Genomic DNA, 18,580 nt, shown 5'->3' with positions numbered 1-18,580 from the left:
GGGGGGGAGGGGTTTTTTTTGGGGGGGGACTTTTATTGGTTTGGTTTTTGTTGTTGTTGTTTTGTTTTTTAGGACAGTCTAGGCTATGTAATAAGAGCCTGCCTCAGAAAACAAGAATAAGTAGCTGCTTGTTGGGGCAGGGATTTGAAACGGGGATCTCATCCCCACTATCCCCTTTTTCACCCACACTCTGCCCCTTTTGGGGTACTCTGATAGAACAGAAAAAGAAAGGGTGAGAAGAAGGGAAAAAGAGGGGGAAGATGTGGGATGGGATCCTCAAGATCGCACACCAAGCAACCCGAACAACGACTGAGCACTGAAATCAGAAACTCGGAACCAGCAACCGGCCTGGTGGTACAGAAACGTAATTCCAGCCACTCAGGAGGCTGAGACATGACAGGAAGATCACATATTCAGCCTGGTCTGTAGAAGAGTCTAGAACTTAGAGACCTGGATTCGCCAGTGGGAAAACATGGCTGGACCAAGTCACAGAAGTGACTTGGATGTATTTCGGGAGGCTTTATCTAGTTTATGGAGAGGACAGTGCTGGGGAATTTGGCCGTTGAACCCACAAAGCTGTGGGAAGGAAGTTGGGGGCTCCCTGAAGCTGAGGTGCCTCCTTTACGCATCTGAGACAGGAAGTGGTAGTTTCGGTGTCCTGCGCAAAGTGACTGATTAAGACTCAAGGTCCAATATCTCATATACACTCAGCTTGGACTTTGCCTCTGTGGGAATGTCAAGGCCTGCCTTCTCCTGCCACACCTGGAAAATGTATCAAGGAAGTTGAGGGAACTTGGTGAACTGAGGGCCTGAGGGGGAACCCAGAGACCGGGAGGTGGAGGCGAAGAACCAAGAAATCAGACAAACATCACTTTCTTAGAGCTGAGAAAGATAGGGAAAAGTGCCCTGAGGAAGGGCTGGAGGCCAGTCAGTCTTCCCGGACACTGCAGTTACAGAAACAGGTGTCATCAACACCTTAAAACTGATGAAAGCGCGCTGACCTGGGAGACCCAGCTTCTCCACTTCCACTGCAGAGGCCAGCGATGTTGGGTTACCTGTCCGTTCTGCCACTCATCCTAGTTTTGTGGGCTATCGCTGGCATCTGGATTGTGTAAGTACCAGAGGCCCCAGAGTATGCTTAGGTTTGAGGGAGGAGGGACTCGTGTCTGGATTCTTGGGTCCGAGGGAGGACAGCTGGGTTTTGGATGCCTGCTTGCAACAATGGAAGAGGGCCAGAAGTCCGTGAACCCACACTGAAGTGTTTTGTTTGGTGAAGAGAAAGGAAAAGCTATCCATTCGAGAGCCCCTTACTGACTTTCTGTATTCCTCCCATCTCAGTTTCGCGATTGCTGTGCTTAACGGGACTGTGGACCTGAAGGAAGGGTTCCCCTTTATCAGGTTGTTATGGCTGAAGGGGTGAAGGGGGGGGTGGGGGAGGCGGGGAAGGTAAACGGAGGGTCTTGCCTCGGAAGAGCCAAAGGATGACCCTGTTATTCTTCTGCAGTTACTGCGGGTCTTATGCTCCTCAGAGCTGCATTTTTGGTCAAGTCCTCAACACAGGAGCTGCTTTAGGTAAGTGTTTCCAGATCTTTCCTTTCAGTGCCAGCCCAAAGCTGCCTGAAAAGATTCCTAGCTCTTCCTTCCCCAGGTCAGAAGAAATAGCTCCTCCTCACTCGCCCCCAGAGCGACCCCCTGGCCCCCACAAAAAGCCAAGAAAGAGCCCTCCTCTCTCAGACCCAGAGCAGCCCATACCCCCAGCCCTTGTCCCTTAGACTCAGGAGTCCAGACCCCTGCCTTTCTTCCTCAGACCCCAAAGTCCAATACCGCCAAATCCCTTCCCTAATCCTACCCTTATCATCTGGGAAGCCTTTGATGACTGAGGGTCACTCATGTCCCTCTCCTAGCTGTTTGGATCTGCATTGTGCGTTATCACCAACTACGGGACTGGGGCGTCAAAAGGTGGCAAAACCAGCTGATTCTGTGCTCGGGGATCCTCTGTGCCCTGGGAACTTCCATAGTGGGCAACTTCCAGGTAAGATGCTCTGGGAGCCAACTTGGGCTCACCCTCTGGAAACTGGACTACAATTCCTTTATGTTTTCCGCGGCTTCTAGGGCTCTTTCTGTGAACTCGGCTCGCAAGACTTTCTGGGATTTGTAGTTCTCGCTACTTTTGGACCATGGAGAGCACTGTGGAGCAAGCATCTTGCGCTCCCCTGTGTCCTCAGACCCTTGTCGAACCCTCGGAGGTTGGGAGAATCTTACTGTAGCCACCATTCTCCATCTCATTTAACCATGAATTTATTGCGATCGGTACAATCAACGGTTGGAGCTTCTCTCTATACACAATCTCCACAGAACTCCATAGTGTCCCTTGGCTATACCCTAGAGAGCAATCAGTTTGTCTGCGGGTGGTCTGAAATGAACAGAGGTTCATAGATTCTAGTTACCGCTTTCATGAAACTCTGTAGATAATTTTAGAATGAATAATGGACAAAGGATAGGAAAAAAAAACTCACTGGTTTATTTTATAACTGTCTTTTTATGTTCTGTCTCGTGTTAAAAGATGGGGTGGGTGAGGCCACAGGATATTCAGACTGCCTCCACTGTTGTTTTCTTAATTTATTTGCTTGATCATTTGTTCCTATGTCCCTCAAGCTACTACTATGCTATTGTTATTATATTCCTTCCTTGCGGACACTTTTTTGTTTGTTTGTTTGTTTTTGATTTTTGAGACAGGGTCTCTCTGTGTAACAGCCCTGGCTGTCCTAAACTCACTTCGTAGACCTGGCTGGTCTCGAACTCACAGCGATCCGCCTGCCTCTGCCTCCGGAGTGCTGGGATTAAAGGCGTGCGCCACCACGCCTGGCTGACTCTTGTGTCTTATTCTCTGACCTCCACTCTTGCTTCTTGGCATGATTTCTCCTTCTCCCCACAAAATAAATAAGTGTAATATTAAGCAAGCCAGCAAACAAACAAAAAACCTGGGCCGGACAGACACCAAATTTTACTGCATATGGTGCTACAAACCTGTTATCCTCGAAGTTGGGAGGTGAAGGAAGAGGATCAGAAGTTCAAGGCCACATACCTCAAGTTCAAGGATAGCCTGGGCTCTGTGAGACCCTGTCTCTAGGGTTGGGATTGTAGCTAGGTGGCTGGGTGATTGCCTTGACCCGTGGAATCCTAGGTTCAATCCAGGAGTTGGGGTGAGGAGACAGAAAAACACTGTCTCAAAAAAAAAAAACCTAAAACTAATAAACAGACCTTTCCCCTTTGGGGTATGTTTTCCTTTCCCCATTTTGAGGATGCAGGATGAAGTTTCCTCAAGTTCCCGGAACATGTGCATTGTGGGAGGTGTTATTGTTGGCACTGAGGGTTGAGGACCTAGCGGTGAATTTAAATGTTTTTTTTTTTAAAGATGTATTTATTTATTATGTATGCAGTGCACGCCAGAAGTGCATATGCACCTGCATGCCAGAAGATCTCACTGTAGATGGTTGTGAGCCACCATGTGGTTGCTGGGAATTGAACTCAAGACCTTTGGAAGAGCGGCCAGCGCTCTAAACCGCTGAGCCATCTCTCCAGCCCATGTATTTATTTTTTAATTTAATTTAATTTTTCAAGACAGAGTCTTTCTGTGTAGCCTTGACTGTCCTGGACTCCCTTTGTAGACCAGGCTGGCCTCGAACTCACAGTGATCCGCCTGCCTCTGCCTCCCAAGTGCTGGGATTAAAGGCGTGCACCACCCACCACGTGGCTGAATTTAAATTTGAATTTGCGATTGAGCCGCTTAATAGCAACACTTGCTGCTCTTTTGAAGGATCCAAATTTGGTTCTGGTACTCATAATAGCTTGTAATTTCCGCTTCAGTGGATCCAGCACCCTCTTTTGGCCTCCAGATATGTGGCATGCACATACACACACAAAAACTTACGCATGGGGCTGGAGAGATGGCTCAGAGGTTAAGAGCACCGTCTGCTCTTCCAAAGGTCCCGAGTTCAATTCCCAGCAACCACATGGTGGCTTCCAACCACCTGTAATGAGATCTGGTGTCTTCTTGTGGTGGGCAGGACACGAGCGAGCAGAATACTGTATAAATAATAAATAAATCTTTAAAAAAGAAAACCTACACATGCTTGCTTTGTGGAGCTGGCAGTGGCCGAGGTACCTAGTCTGTGTTGGGATTTATATGCCAGACAAGAGACTGAGGTACCCATTTAACCAAAGCGGACCGGACCTGGCTTCCAGGTTCTCCCAGCATGCATCAGTCCCTACCTGTTACAGGAAATGGTTGACAGACCCTGAACTTTCCAGCCCAGAGGCACGGCTATGGCTTCCTTTTCCACAGAGGCTCTTCTCTCTCTCTCTCTGTTTCTCTGTCTCTGTCTCTCTCTCTCTTTCTCTCCGCCCCTCTCTCTCTCTCCCTCTCTCTCTCTCTCTGCACGTGCCCCGCCTCCCCCCCCCCCCCAGAGATTTTCTGTCTTGCTCTGCATAGCGATTTCTTGTCCTGTGACATCAGTGACCCTGCCTGAGAGCTGCCCCCATTGACCTCCCTTTATATAGTCTAATTTGGTTTGAGTTGGCGTATTTTGTCTGTGGGATAACCTATCCATCTGAAAATTGGTGGTGATAGGGGTGGCAGATTCTATTTGGGGGGGGGGTTGTGGGGAGGAGGAAGTACATGCAGGCTGAAGCTCATGGGTGGAGGTCAGAGCACGTCTTCTGGGAGCTATTTCTTTCTTTTTTTTTTTTTAAATTTTTTTTGTTTACCTTTATTTTATGTGCATTGGTGTTTTGCCTGCATGTATGTCTATGTAAGTGTGTCAGATCTTGGAGTTACAGACAGTTGTGAGCTGCCATGTGGGTGCTGGGATTTGAACCTGGGACCTCCGGAAGAGTAGTCATTACCCTTAACCACTGAGTCATCTCTCCAGCCCCCTGAAAGCATTTAGCAGCTGAGCCATCCCATCAGCCGCACGTTTTTGCGTCTTCAGTTGCCCCCCCCCCCCCCCCCCCCGCCCCATTGGACTAGTTCAAAGTCTCTTCTTGACATTCTCCTCCTCTTGCCATAATTTTCTCCTCAATTCTTCTCCCTTCCCCCAGGAGAAGAACCAGAAGCCTGTACACCTGGCAGGGGCCTTTCTGGCTTTCATCCTGGGCAACCTGTACTTCTGGCTACAGCTGTTTCTGTCCTGCTGGATGAAGGGCCTGCCCCAACCTGGACCCCGCTGGATCAATCCTCTGCGCATGAGCCTCTGCAGCCTATCCACCATCCTCATCGTGGCCAGTATCCTTCCGAGGGGTGTGGCTTCTCTTTGGGCTTGCTGTGTACCACACTGGATGGCCCTTCCTGTCGCTGGGCCCTAGTGTGTCCATCCAGGGCCGCAGCTTCCTAGTAGGAAGTGGAAAGCAGGCATGATGGCACAAGCCTGTAATGCTCATACTGCAGAGGGAGGATTATGAGTTCAAGGCCAGTCTGGGTGATGTGGTAGGACTGTCTCAAAAACAAAACTATCATAAGTAGATAGAACTGCCTTAGAGGTCAGCTTGGTTGCCCAGGAGCCTCAGTTTCTCCATGTATTATGTAGGAGAACTTTTGCTGGTTTCTTTCTTTTGTTCATTCATTCATTCTTTTCTTTCTTCCTTCTTTCATTTGTTTTGTTTAGAGCCAGGGTTTCTTTCTTTTTATTTTATTTTATTTATTGCATATGAGTGCTTTATCTGCAGAAGAGGGTATCAGATCACATTATAGATGGTTGTGAGCCACCATGTGGTTGCTGGGAATTGAACTCAGGACCTCTGGAAGAGCAGGTGGTGCTCTTAACCACTGAGCCATCTCTCCAGCCTGGAGTCAGGGTTTCTTTGTGTAGCCTTGGCTGTCCTGGACTCAATTTGTAGACTACGCTGGCCTCGAACTCACAGAGATCCTCCTGTCTCTGCATTAGCTGGCGTTAAAGGCGTGTATCACCAACGCCTGGCTGTCCTTTGCTTGTTTCTTAAATCCCTGAAGTGCCTCAGTTTCTTCACTTATTAAATTGTAGGTAGCGGAGCCTTAAGCTAGCCCGGGCTTCATGGTGAGACCTGTCCTAAAGAAAACACAGGTAGCTAACAAGCCGACTTCAGGGTTGTGAGGAAGAAATAGGACTCTGGCTGTGAGAATCTTACATCCACGCCAGGCATGGAGCATGTGGCGAGCAGCCATTAGGAGAAGGTTCTGTTGGTTGATAATTGCCTGCTAGGGAGCTCCTGTGCACAGCATGTCAAGGATCTTTCTGGGTGCTGGAGAGCTGCAGCAGGTTCCAACAGGGAAAGTCTCTTGGACAAGGCAGAAGTCCTGGCTGGAATTAGTGACGGGCTCCAGATCGCCATCTTTCCTGAACCAGAGTGTTCGTGTAAGTGACCTAAAATGGCCTATATAGCAAGTAGCATTTGCCCCAGCAGAGTCAGATATGCTGTTAAGCCTGTCTTGAGAAACAAAACAGCACCCACAGAAGGGGAAACAGCTAAGCAGTTAACGGTACCGAGAACTTCATGGTGGAAGGGTGACATCTACTCCCCCAGGTCTCCTCTGATGTCCACACATTACGTGCATGAGGAAATCAGTGAAAAGATGTGTAAGTTGATAGACTGTGATGAGAGGAGGAAACCAGGGAAAGCAACCAGCATGAGAGGTTTCAACAAGAAAAAGCATTGTCCCTTCTGGGCTGGACTTTGGAAGGCCAGCAAACTTGACAAGAAAGTTTTTGCAGCCGAGTGTGGCGGCGCACGCCTTTAATCCCAGCACTCGGGAGGCAGAGGCAGGCGGATCGCTGTGAGTTCGAGGCCAGCCTGGTCTACAAAGTGAGTCCAGGACAGCCAAGGCTACACAGAGAAACCCTGTCTCAAAAAACAAAACAAAAACAAAAACAAAAACAAACAACAAAAAGAACGAAAGAAAGAAAGAAAAGTTTTTGCTTGTTTTCTCCTTCTTTTGGAGACTGGGTCTCGATATGCAATGCTGGCTGGCCTGGAACTCACTCTACAGACCAGGATGGTCTCAGACTCACAGAGAACCCCCTGCCTCTGCATTAGCACCATAAACCTGCAAAAATAAACAAACAAACAAACAAATAAATAAAGTTTTAAGGAGTTGCGTGGAGCCAGTCAAAGCAGTAGGGGCGTGATGGGTAGAGTGCAGAACGTGGCCAGCTGCACTAGGGGCTGGGGGAACTCCCAAGTGTCCGACTTGAATCTGAGGGGAGGGTGGGCTCCCTTAGAAAGAGGAACAGGTTTAGAGTAAGGAGATTCAGTTCTGTTAAGGAGTTAACGTGGAGGCGGCTATGGGCCATAAAATAGGAAGGAAACTAAATAGCCTGAGACTTGTAGAGGCTGGGAATATGTAGAAGGTTCTTCTCTGGGGCTGGGGTTGTAGCTCAGTTCGTAGAGTGCTCACTTGCTCAGCTTGCAGGACGCTCCAGGTTTATCCTTCAGCACTGAGTAATTTGTGTGTGGTAGCCCACGCCTCGAACCCCAACATTTAGGAGATGAACACAGGATTGGGATTTCTTTTTTTTTCTTTCTTTCTTTCTTTTTTTTTTTTGGTTTTTTGAGACAGGGTCTCTCTGTGTAGCCTTGGCTGTCCTAGACTCACTTTGTAGACCAGGCTGGCCTCGAACTCACAGTGATCCACCTGCCTCTGCCTCCCAAGTGCTGGGATTAAAGGCGTGTGCCACCACAGCCCAGCAGGATTGGGATTTCAAGGTCATCTTCAGCTACATAGCAATTTCAAAGCAAGCCGGGGCTCCGCGGCAGCCTGTTTCAAAATAAGCCCAAACGAAGGGGGAGGAAAACCCCAGCAGCAGTACATCTGTAGGCACCGAAATGGTATTTCTCTCAGACACGTCGGGAGGACAGGAGACTTGTTCTGGGATCAGGAAGGATGCACAAATTGGGAGATGGGTTTGGAGCGTTGGTACTCTTGTGCTAATCCGGGTCACATGAGAGGAGAAACCTAGGAACAGATGGGGGGAGGGCAAGGTTTGTAGGGGACTGAGGACAATTTCTAGAATCCCTTTGGAGGGATGAGGGTGAGAAGGGAGCATCTCATATGACCGAAGATGCGTTTATCTCAGAACAAGTGAGGTGGGCTGTCCTCCGGGCTTTAGCGTGTACCATGTGACCCTTGACACTGGTGTGAAGTGATCATCCTGCACTCCCAACACCTGCGTTCTGCATCGGCTATCTGTGAGTGGGTGGTGGCCATGTTGCTTTTTTTGCTCTTTGGCCTCTTTGCTGTGGACTTCTCCAGCTTTCGTGGCTGCACTCTGCACTTACAGCCTCGACTGGACCCCAGCCTCCCACAGGTTCCTCCCGGGTCTTCGGATATACAGATGTCTTAAGATGCTCTGACTAGGCCCTGCGCTGTTGGCAGAGGAAGAGAGACAGGACCAACAGTGAAGCGGAGGCTGAGGTGGACTGCCTGATGGACGCACGCAAAGTGGACTTGTGCTCTCTACATAGAGAGGCGGACTCTTGGCACCCACTCGGCCCCGTGATCAGAGGCACCCCAGGAACTGAGAGGCAAAGGCCAGCCAGGTATCCCTGATCAAGGCTATTTATTTTGTTGTTGTTGTTGTTTGTTGTTGTTGCCGCCGGCGGAATCAGACACGGACGCAGGCAGGACCACGCGAAACCAGAATTCCTTCCGGGAGAGCAAATCCGTACAGAAGGCCGTAGGGGAAGGGGAGACGGATCTGGTGGGGTGCAGGGGCCCAGGATGGGGAGCGGGGGGGTTGGGGATGACACAGAGACAGAGGGCCCTGTCCGGATCTGCTAAGCCACCCCCATCCCTCCCCCACCCCACCCGCAGAGATCGATCAATAAATAAAATAATAAATTAATCAATAAATAAATAGAAACAGCTCCCGCCCTTTTTTTTTTTTTTTTTTTTTGCCCTAGAACCTCCCCCCATTGGGCACGGCCCCTGGAGCCCTATCCCTGCAGGGCAAGGCCGAGTTTTGCGTTTTCCCCCCCTCCCAACATACTCCTTGGGCCTTATATACAGATTCACAGTAGGGGGGCAGGGAAGGGGGGTGGAGGGGGCTCCCCTCCTTCCCTGGACCCCTGGGGTCAGGGTAGAGGGGTTCCATTGGTGGCCAGGAGCTTCTTGTCCTTAGGGGGTCCTCGGCGGGGGGAGCTGCTCAGATCAGGGTCAGGGCGGCCTGGTGGGGGCTGCAGGCTTCGGGGTGGGGTGCCAGCAGGCCGGGTCTGGGCTCCGTTCTTCTCATCTGCAAAGGAGGAAGTCATTTTGTATGGGCTGACAGGCTGTAGGACTCACGTTGAGGTTCCTTGTCTGCTGGTTACCGTAGCACCAACAAACCAAACTCGGGCTGGCAAGACGGCTCAGCGGGGGAAAGGTGCCTGTTGCCAAGCTTGATGACCTGAGTTCAAGCCCTGGGACCCACACAGGAGCCGGAGAGTAAGAGAACTGACTCCCACAAGTTCTTCTCTGACCTTCGTGCTCATCCCCCTAATACACAAATAAATAAATGTTAACAGTAACAGTGAAAACAACAATCATGACAGATTGTTCACCATTTGTAGGGCTTCACGTCCCAGAAACACAGTGTGCCGTGGGGAAGCACGCCCTTCCCTACATGGAGCCCATGGGTGCCCTGTAGCTTTGAAGAGCCCTGCACAGTCTATCTGGGGCCCGGGTCGGCCCACCACAAGACACTGTCAGCTCTCAGAAGCGGATTGATGCAATAGCCCTTATCTACAGCTGGGCAATTCTGTAGGAATGGGGCTCACGGTACTGTGAGTGGTTTGGGGGTTTCAGACCCTTCTGGTTCTGCCGACCCGAGGATGGCCATACTACACATGCTAGTGTGTGTATGTGTGTGAGTTAATGTATACATGGAGGTCACCATCAGTACTCTCTATGTAGACCGGACTGACTTCTAACTCACAGGGATCCACCTGCCTCTGCCTCCTGAGTGCTGGGATTAAAGGGGTGCGTCACCACCACAGCCCGTCGCTCATTTTATTTCTTAGATGACATTTTTACGTATTCGTTTTGTGTGTGGGGACACAGACATGCCACGACACATGGGGTTGAACTCAGAGGACAGTTTTTGGGGGAGCTGGCTCTTTCACTGACCCTGAAGCTCACCCATGGGTTAGACGGGCTAGGGGGGCTCTTCTGTCCCTACCTCCCCCATGCTGGGATTATAGGGCCTTGCTGCCAGTAGCTGGCTTTTCTTTTTCCCCCCCTGGAGCTGTGAATAGAGGCTTGCCTTGCTAGGCAATGCTTAACCACTGAGCTAAATAAATCCCCAGCCCCCAGACTTGTTCTATGTGGGTTCTGGGGATGACACTCAAGTTCTGGTGCTTGTTGGCCAAGCCATTTCTCTGCCGCTGCTTTGTTGTCGTTATCTTATCAATGGTTTCCTGCGTAAGTGCGCACCATGTGCCTGCCTGGTGTCCACGGAGTTCAGAACAGAACAGTAGATCTCCTGGAACCAGAGTTCTGGATGTTTATGAGGCATCATGGGGGCGCTGGGGGCTTCTGTAAGAGCAACAAGCATTCTCTGGGTCATCTCTCTAGCCCACCTTCACCCACCATTTTGTTTTGTTTTGTTTTGTTTGTTTGTTTGTTTGAGACAGGATCTCTTTCAGCTGGGCAGTGGTGGTGCACACCTTTAATCTCAGCAATCAGGGAGGCAGAGTTGGGTCAGTCTCTGTGAGTTCGAAGCCAGCCTGGTCTACAGAGTGAGTTCCAGGGAAGCCAGGGCTACACAGAGAAACCCTGTCTTGAAAAACCAAAGAGAGAGAGAGAGAGAGAGAGAGAGAGAGAGAGAGAGAGAGAGAGAGAGAGAGAGAGAGAGAGAGAATCTCACATAGCTCAGGTTAGCCTTGAACTCTCACTCTATATAGCAGAGGATGCCCTTGCACACCTGATCCTCCTGCCTCAGCCTCCCAAGTTAACAGGTCAGGTTAACAGGATCTAGAGTCCTCATGGAAACAAGGCTCCAAGCATGTCTGTAAAGGAGAGTCTGAATCAGGATAAGTGAGGGAGGGAAGGCCCGTCCTGATGTGAGCAGGACCACCACATGAGCTGGGGTCCTGAGCAGAATGCCAAGGAGAGAGAGAGTGAGAAAGACAGAGAGAGAGAGAGAGCGCGCTGGGCAGCAGCATTCATCACTTTCTGCTTCCTGACTGTGGACAGAGAGACCAGCTGCCTGAGCTCCTTCCTGATGTCATGTCCCCTGGGCCACAAGGGACCGTCCTCTAGATCCTTCTTTCTTCCTTCCTTCCTGTGTGTGTGTGTGTGCGCGCGCACACACACACACACACACACATTACAGTTCCGGGATGTCCAGGTCAGGGGACAACATGCAGGAAGGTGTTCTCCTCTCCCCCACGTGGTCATGGGGCTTAACTCAGGTCGTCAGGCTCAGTGGCAAGCACCTTTGGATGCTGAGCTCCCCGTGCCAGTGCCCACTTCCTGAAGTCGCTTCTGTAAGGAATTTTGTTGTAGCACAGCCAGTAGTTTTACTAATCTTCCTGGGCACTGACATCAAGGCCTGAATAACTTTGTTCTGAGAGGTGTTCCATGAGTTAGGTTTTTTTTTTTTCAGCATCCCCGGTCCCCACCCACATGATGTCAATAATAACTTCCTGCCCTCCTTGTGAGACGATCCAAAAAAAAAAAAAAAAAGCCTCCACATACTGCCAAATGTCCCTCCAGGAGGCTGTGATAGGCCAAATCCTCCACAGAGGGTCACATCACAAAGCTGGGGACCTGTGAAAACGTTGAGACCAAGTGCTGTGATTTGGGAGATCCCACGTAGGAGGGGGAGCCTGCCCTGCATTATCTGGGCAGACCCAGATAAGCGACACAATTGAACCAGTAATGTCAGGGGCGGAGCAGTGTTATGGGCTCTGGAGGAACAGGCCACGGGTGACAGTAGAAGCTGCAAAGCAAGAGAGCACAGCTCTTAGGACAGCGACACCCTGAAGTCCACCTAGGTCTCTCACCCCCAGCACAGGAGGATGAAAAATCTGGATTGTTTCAGGGACCAACTTTGAGGTCATTTGCCAATGGCAGCCATAGGTAATGAACCCCAAATCCAAGACTAGTCCACTCGTGTCCTCTAGCGGCTGCTACATTCATTGCTGGATTCTTTTTGCCTGGAGACAGAGGGATGCCAGGCTGATTTCACTAGACTCTTGTGCACTTACCATGCTCCTTTCTTGCATCCTACAATGGAGCCCACTTTCCTATTTTCTTTTTCTTTCTTTTCTTTTTTTTTTGAGACCGAGTTTCTCTGTGTAGCCCTGGCTGGCCTCGAACTCACAGCGACCCGCTTACCTCTGCCTCCCTGAGTGCTGGGATCAAAGGCGTGCGCCACCACACTCGGCTTTAGTGCCCTGAAATCTTAAGAGACCTCACTGAGGGCTAGACAGGTGGTACACGACTGGAATGCGAAGTTCAAGTGTTCAAGATCATCTGAAACTACATTTTGAGCTCAAGGCTACTCTGGGCTATAGGAGACCCTGCCTGGAAAAACAAAACAAAAAACAACAAAAAAAAACCCAAACAAACCAAAAACAAAACCAAGCATGACCCCTCAGGTCTCTCCTTCGCCCTTTGTCCATGCTGGAGACACAAAGACCATCCGAGAGCGAGGATGTGGGCACCAAACAGACACCAAATCTCTCTTGCTGTTTTGATATTGGACTTCCAGTCTCTAAACAACAACAACAACAAAAATTCTTGGCTGAGGAGATGGCTTAATGGCTAGGGGCCCTCGCTGCTCTTCTGGGTGATGGCTCCCCAGCTGGCAGCTCTCTGTAATACCATTTCCACAGGATCTGATGCCCTCTTCTGGCCTTCACACGCACCAACCATGTACAGGGCACACAGACAGACATACGTGCAGGCAAGAACGCCCATATACATAAAATAAGTAATATTATTTTTAAAAAATTAATTAAAATAATATATATTTTTACAGTTTTTGAGACAGAGTCTCTTGAGTATCTGTCCAGCCTTGAATCCGATACATAAGCTGAGGATGACTTTGGATTTCTGACCTCCTGGCTCTACCTCCAAAGTGCTGGCTCGCATTATAGCTGCGTGTAACACCACTTCCCAGTTTGCGTGGTGCTAGGATTGAACCCAGAGCACGGAGCATGCTGGCCAAGCACTCTATAACTGAGCTGCATCCTCAGCCTTGTTTGCTTTTATGACAGTTTTTGTTTTTGTTTTGTTTTTTAAATGTTTTTGAGTCAGGGTTTCTCTGTGTAGTCTTGGCTTTCCTGGACTCACTCTGTAGACCAGGCTGGCCTCGAACTCACAGAGATCCTCCTGCCTCTGCCTCCTGAGGACTGGGATTACAGGCGTGCGCCACCACGCCTGGCTAGCTTTGTGACAGTTTTACTAAGTGGCTAAAATGGCCTGAAACTCATCGGTCAGGATGGCGTTGAGTCTGTGGGAATTCTCCTGCCTCAGCTTGCTGAACGCTTGGACTGAAGGCATGCATGCACACATCTCCGTACCTGGTGTTTCCTAATGTTTAAAAAGTCACTCGGGGGGGCTGGAGAGATGGCTCAGTGGTTAAGAGCACTGGCTGCTCTTCCAGAGGTCCTGAGTCAGTTTCCAGCAACCACATGGTGGCTCACAACCATCTATAATGAGATCTGGCGCCCTCTTCTGGCCTGCAGGTGTACATGCAGGCTGAACACTGTATATGTAATATGTAATAAATAAATAAATCTTTAAAAAAAATAGTCACTTGGTTCATATTTTTTTGTTTTTCCTTTTTCTTTGATGGAGACTGAATCCAGGCCCCTTCCTCTCGCTAGGCAAGCGGCCTACCTCTGAGCTAGCCCCTGGCCAGTTTATGTCACTGAACGAGTTACACCACCTCCCCGAGGCCTGGCCTCTGCTCGGCCCCCTCGATGCCAGATGAGAACTATGTCCTTCAAGGACATGCATTTGGGTCCTGCAAAGAGGGCCACCAATCTGTCTCATCTCTCCTGGTTTTAGCTTAAAGGCTAAAACCTGTCTCTTAGTTCCAGGCACACCAGGATGGCGGTGTGGCTGGTCACTCTCCTACAGAGCAGAGCTCCGGAGCTCTGTGGCGCCATGTTCTGTTGTTCTCAACATGGGTCCTGCTTTCCTCTTAGGGCCTCCATGTTCCTGAGGAATCCTTTCTCAGACCCCAGCCTCTTAGGGGGAAATCTGTTCCCAACAGTGCATGGGGAGGCCTCAGCAAGACACAGGGCAAAAAGTCCAAAACGAGCCCTGCCTGAGAGCAGCAGAGAGAGAGAGAGAGAGAGAGAGAGCAGAGCTCACACCTGGTCACCCTGGATATGTGCCCATCACCAGCCACTGCCACCCACCTGCCAGGGCCTGCACGGAGGGCTGGTCGTGAGTGCTCAGCAGCTGTGCCTGGATCGTCTCTACCACTCGCTTGAACCGCCGGCTGGGACCTGGGGAAAGAATGGGCCAACAGGAAATACAGTGATTCAGAGTGGGAGCAGAAGCCGGGCGTGGTGGCGCACACCTTTAATCCCAGCACTCGGGAGGCAGAGGCAGGCAGATCGCTGTGAGTTCGAGGCCAGCCTGGTTTACAAAGTGAGTCCAGGATGGCCAAGGCTACACAGAGAAACCCTGTCTCGAAAAACCAAAACCAAAACCAAAACCAAAAACAGAGTAGGGGCAGACAAGGTCCTTCCATGAAGCAAGACTGTCCTCCTTTAAGGGTTAATTTTCCTGACTCTGTTGGGACTACATCAAGAACTGGTTCCCAAATGGATCCCTGTATCGTACTTAAGAAACCCAATTACAGCTGGGTGGTGGTGGTGGCGCACGCCTTTAATCCCAGGACTCGGGAGGCAGAGGCAGGTGGATCACTGTGAGTTCGAGGCCCAGCCTGGTCTACAAAGGGAGTCCAGGACAGCCAAGGCTACACAGAGAAACCCTGTCTCGAAAACAAAACAAAACAAAACAAAACAAAAACAAAACAACAACAACAACAAAAAAACCCAATTATAGCCAGGAGGTGGCGCACGCCTTTAATCCCAGGACTTTGGAGGCAGAGGCAGGTGGATCGATGTGAGTTTGAGGCCAGCCTGGTCTACAATGCGACAGCCAAGGCTACACGGAGAAACCCTGTCTCAAAAAAAAAAAAAAAAAAAAAAAGAAACCCAATTACACATAGATGTCTTCATTTTAATATAACAGTAGGTGATGGTTTCTATTTAAGCAGATGTTGTTGCTGATTTTACTTTCTTTAAGGAGGTGAAGGGGAAAAAAAATATAAGAAAAATAAGTGAGGGACTGGACAGATGACCCAGCGGTTAAGAGCACTGGCTGCTGCTCTCCTGGAGGACTTGAGTTTGATTTTCAGCACCCACATGGTAGCTCACAACTAACTACCTGCAACTCTGGTTCCAGGGAATCTGATACTGTCCTTTGGCGGCCACAAGACTGTTGTGTCACACATACACATTACGGCCAGATTTGAAGACTCTTAGGGCAAACTCATCTCCTGATCATAACATGTTAAAACTGGTGACAAAGAGAGCACATGAATATATATGCATATGTATACGTATGTAAACATAGCCCCAATATTAAGATGCAGGAACCAAGAATTGGCAGGAAGGCATCCCTCAGGCTTTTCCTCACTCAGGCTAACACTTGATTGGTCATGGCTGCCTGGAGCTAAGCTTAGAAAGAACTCCATGAATAGATTGGTGATGTCTGCCCTGGGCAGAGCACTGATATTTGAGGCTGGCATGGTTATACTTCTAGTAGAAGATGAGAAGATATCACGAAGTACTCTGCAGTTTTTTTCCCCCTTGGTAAAATGAGTGATTGCTGATACCCATGGAATAACTTTTCATTGCACACACCGACGGAAAGACAAAAAGGAAAGCACGTTGGGGGTCGGGTGGGGGGACACTCACATTCTGTGCTGATTTCCTCTTCTTGCTGCCCTCCTGGCTGACATTCTATTTTAGAGATCTTAAAGATTTATTTATTTATTTACTTACTTACTTATTTATACAGTGTTTTGCCTACATGTATGCTTGCAAGCCAGAAGAGGGCACCAGATCTCATTATAGATGGTTGTGAGCCACCATGTGATCCCTGGGAATTGAACCCAGGGCCTTTGGAAGACCAGTCAGTGCTCCTAACCCCTGAGCCACCTCTCCAGCCCCCTATTTTAGAGATCTTGAATACCCCCCGAGGCTGGTCAAGAGAGACTCACCAGATATCAGAGTAAAGGTGACGGAGTAGATGCCACCTCCACTGCTGCCATCTCTTCGGGGTGAGGGTTCTGGACCCTCAGAGGAGCTGATGTCCACCTGGAAGCGGACAGGCTTCTGGAAGACGGAGGGGCCACCGCTGGCCTTGTATTCGGCCCTGAAGCTGGTCTGTGACAGCACGCTGTGACTCAGGCTGGGGATCTAGGAGGTAAGGATATATAAGGATGCAGTGAGGCTAAGGAGCAGGTAACCACTCTACACCTGGCTCGGGACAAGGAACCAGTCCCGTCAGCCCAGTGGGTGGAAGAGTAACAGCCTCGGGAAGGCCCGTTGTCTGCTGGTGCTTCCTGTGTTGTTCCTCAGCCCTACAGTCCGAATAATGAATCCTAAATTCATGTGGTCTGTTACTGAGAAAGGTCTTAAATCACCCTCAGATCTTGTGGCAAGGCATGGCTACTCACTCATCCTCCCCGGACACTCAGGAACTTGTTATTTAGTGTCTTTTTTTTTTTAAAACTGTTTTTAGGCTTTGGGCCCAACAGTATGTCCCATATAGATCAAGTCTCCCTCTTGATGGAGAACTACAAATCCCATGAGTCTCAGAAGGAAGCCAGGCCAGGGATTAGAGTGGCAGGGAGGGTGAGGTAGCTTTTGTGGTCTGTAGGGATGCCAGGAAATCTCACCGACAGAAAGGCATGGACAATGTCCGCTTTGATGCTGCTGAGAGGTTTGTCCTTTAGCACGAGGAATATTTGTTCTTCTTTGTCCAAGGAGATGAAGTTCCCGAACCAGGAACGTTTTGCCAGCCTGAGTGGAAGCGGGGATAGGAGAGTCAGGAAGGCGCTAAGAGACTAATCTCCTTGGTCCCCACTTAGTTCCTGCGCGTGTTGAACTCACTCGGGAGACGATTCTGGCGTCAAACTGGACATCTCCTCAGCGGTGGGGACTGGTTAGGGGGTGGGAGAGAAAGTAGTCAATACTTTTGTTTTTGTTTTTGTTTTTGTTTTTTTTTTTTTTCGAGACAGGGTTTCTCTGTGTAGCCTTGGCTGTCCTGGACTCACTTTGTAGACCAGGCTGGCCTCGAACTCACAGCGATCCGCTGGGATTAAAGGCGTGCGCCACCACGCCCGGCCCGAAAGTAGTCAATACTTAATATTTATCAGCGGGACCTTGTGCGTTCAGTCGTCCCAAATGGCTAACTACAATTCCCTCACTCAGATCTGGTCCTTTGGGGATAGGTGGTGTGATTAGACCACACACCCCCGAGGGTGGGGCGCAAGCCCCCAGGGACCAATGAGTAGGCGACCCAGAACCTGTCCCCCCCCCCCCATCTCCTCTTTCCCAAAGCCTGCCTTGCCCCTCCAAACCTATTCATCCCTATTTGCCTTGGGTCTTGGGAAGATGGGTCTCTTTCCTACCTGAAGAGCCCCACCCCCCCACCCCACCCCCGTCATGGAAATTTCCTGGCAGACAAGAGGACTCAGCCCTTCCTTCCCACATTAGAACTCAGCAGTTGACAACCCCAGCCCTGCATCTGCTGAGACCCCCTACCCTGCATCTTGCGCCGGTGGAAGCGAGGGGAGCCCAGGAAACTGTTGCGGATGGAATTGAGACGACTTCTCCAGGCGGCTCCCCCGACGCCACCTCCTGGGCTGGGAGGTGGCGTCGTTCCAGGGGTTCCAGTAGGGCTGGCTCTAGGCGTGTGCAGAGGTGAGTGCAAGGGGGTTCCTCCGGAGGAGCGTGGGGAGCCTGGTGGTCCGGGCAAGGGCGTGGAGCGGGCACTAGGGGGCGGTGGCTGCTCCCCAGCGCCCCCGCCTCTTGGACCCCGAGAAGGCAGAGTCTGTGTTTTGGAAGTTGGGGAGCCTCCGCCTCTAGCCTCATCTCCAGCGCCTGGCTCCGGCGAGAAGGAAAAGACCGGACTCTGTGGAGAAAAAGCAGGATCTGGTGAGAGTTCAGAGGCTTTGGGAGTAGTACTACTTGCTCAGACATGTTGCGAGGTGGCTGCGAGGCATGCTGGGAATTGTAGTCCATGTGCAGGATTTGCCACATAGGAACTGTCTCCAACTACCACATTAAGGCTGCAACCACAGCCTGGCACAGGAAGAGACTCTGTGACTGAGACAGTCTCTAGCAAGCAGAGACTGGCACACTGAAGGTGCTCAAAGAACTTCTGATAAATGCTTAAAACCCCTTGGACATACTATAGACCCAATCTTGAGAAGACAGAAATAGGGCCTTTGACACTTCGGGGCAAGAATGCCTCACGGAACTGTATTTTCTGTTGTTTAGTTCTCTGCTCACTTCTCTCAGGCCTGGCTGC

At 50.2% G+C, this 18,580-nt stretch overlaps 2 protein-coding genes across 3 annotated transcripts in view; one reads left to right on the top strand and one right to left on the bottom strand.

Moving 5' to 3' along the window:
• Positions 1–682: 682 nt before the first annotated feature.
• On the top strand, positions 683–8,876 carry TMEM150B (transmembrane protein 150B). Its single transcript, XM_084770352.1, has 6 exons — positions 683–1,111; positions 1,339–1,398; positions 1,505–1,572; positions 1,905–2,032; positions 5,101–5,284; positions 8,176–8,876. The coding sequence occupies exons 1-6, from the start codon at positions 1,044–1,046 to the stop codon at positions 8,373–8,375; spliced, it is 708 nt and encodes a 235-aa protein (XP_084626478.1). The 5' UTR covers positions 683–1,043; the 3' UTR covers positions 8,376–8,876.
• BRSK1 (BR serine/threonine kinase 1) overlaps positions 8,575–18,580 on the bottom strand; it is a 58,416-nt gene continuing 48,410 nt past the window's right edge. For both annotated transcript variants that reach the window (XM_084770306.1, XM_084770305.1), the window contains exons 14-19: positions 17,812–18,181; positions 17,158–17,206; positions 16,944–17,067; positions 16,263–16,461; positions 14,386–14,475; positions 8,575–9,263 (exon numbers count right to left, since the gene is read on the bottom strand). In XM_084770306.1, the coding sequence (XP_084626432.1) occupies positions 9,106–9,263; positions 14,386–14,475; positions 16,263–16,461; positions 16,944–17,067; positions 17,158–17,206; positions 17,812–18,181 (990 nt within the window). In that variant the 3' untranslated portion in view covers positions 8,575–9,105. The remainder of the gene's footprint in view (positions 9,264–14,385; positions 14,476–16,262; positions 16,462–16,943; positions 17,068–17,157; positions 17,207–17,811; positions 18,182–18,580) is intronic.

Source organism: Acomys minous (genome assembly GCF_964271855.1).
Source record: "Acomys minous genome assembly, chromosome: 20".
Taxonomy (NCBI): Eukaryota; Metazoa; Chordata; class Mammalia; order Rodentia; family Muridae; genus Acomys; species Acomys minous.
The sequence above is the reverse complement of the archived record's forward strand: the minus strand, read 5'-3'. Positions and strand labels throughout refer to the sequence as shown.

What these genes read in the sequence shown, in the direction of transcription:
- TMEM150B (XM_084770352.1), top strand. Translation starts at nt 1,044, where the DNA reads ATGTTGGGTTACCTGTCCGTTCTGCCACTCATCCTAGTTTTGTGGGCT. An exon ending in CAACACAGGAGCTGCTTTAG is followed by an intron (nt 1,573 to 1,904) that starts GTAAGTGTTTCC and finishes TCCCTCTCCTAG; the next exon opens with CTGTTTGGATCTGCATTGTG. An exon ending in CACCATCCTCATCGTGGCCA is followed by an intron (nt 5,285 to 8,175) that starts GTATCCTTCCGA and finishes ACTGGTGTGAAG; the next exon opens with TGATCATCCTGCACTCCCAA.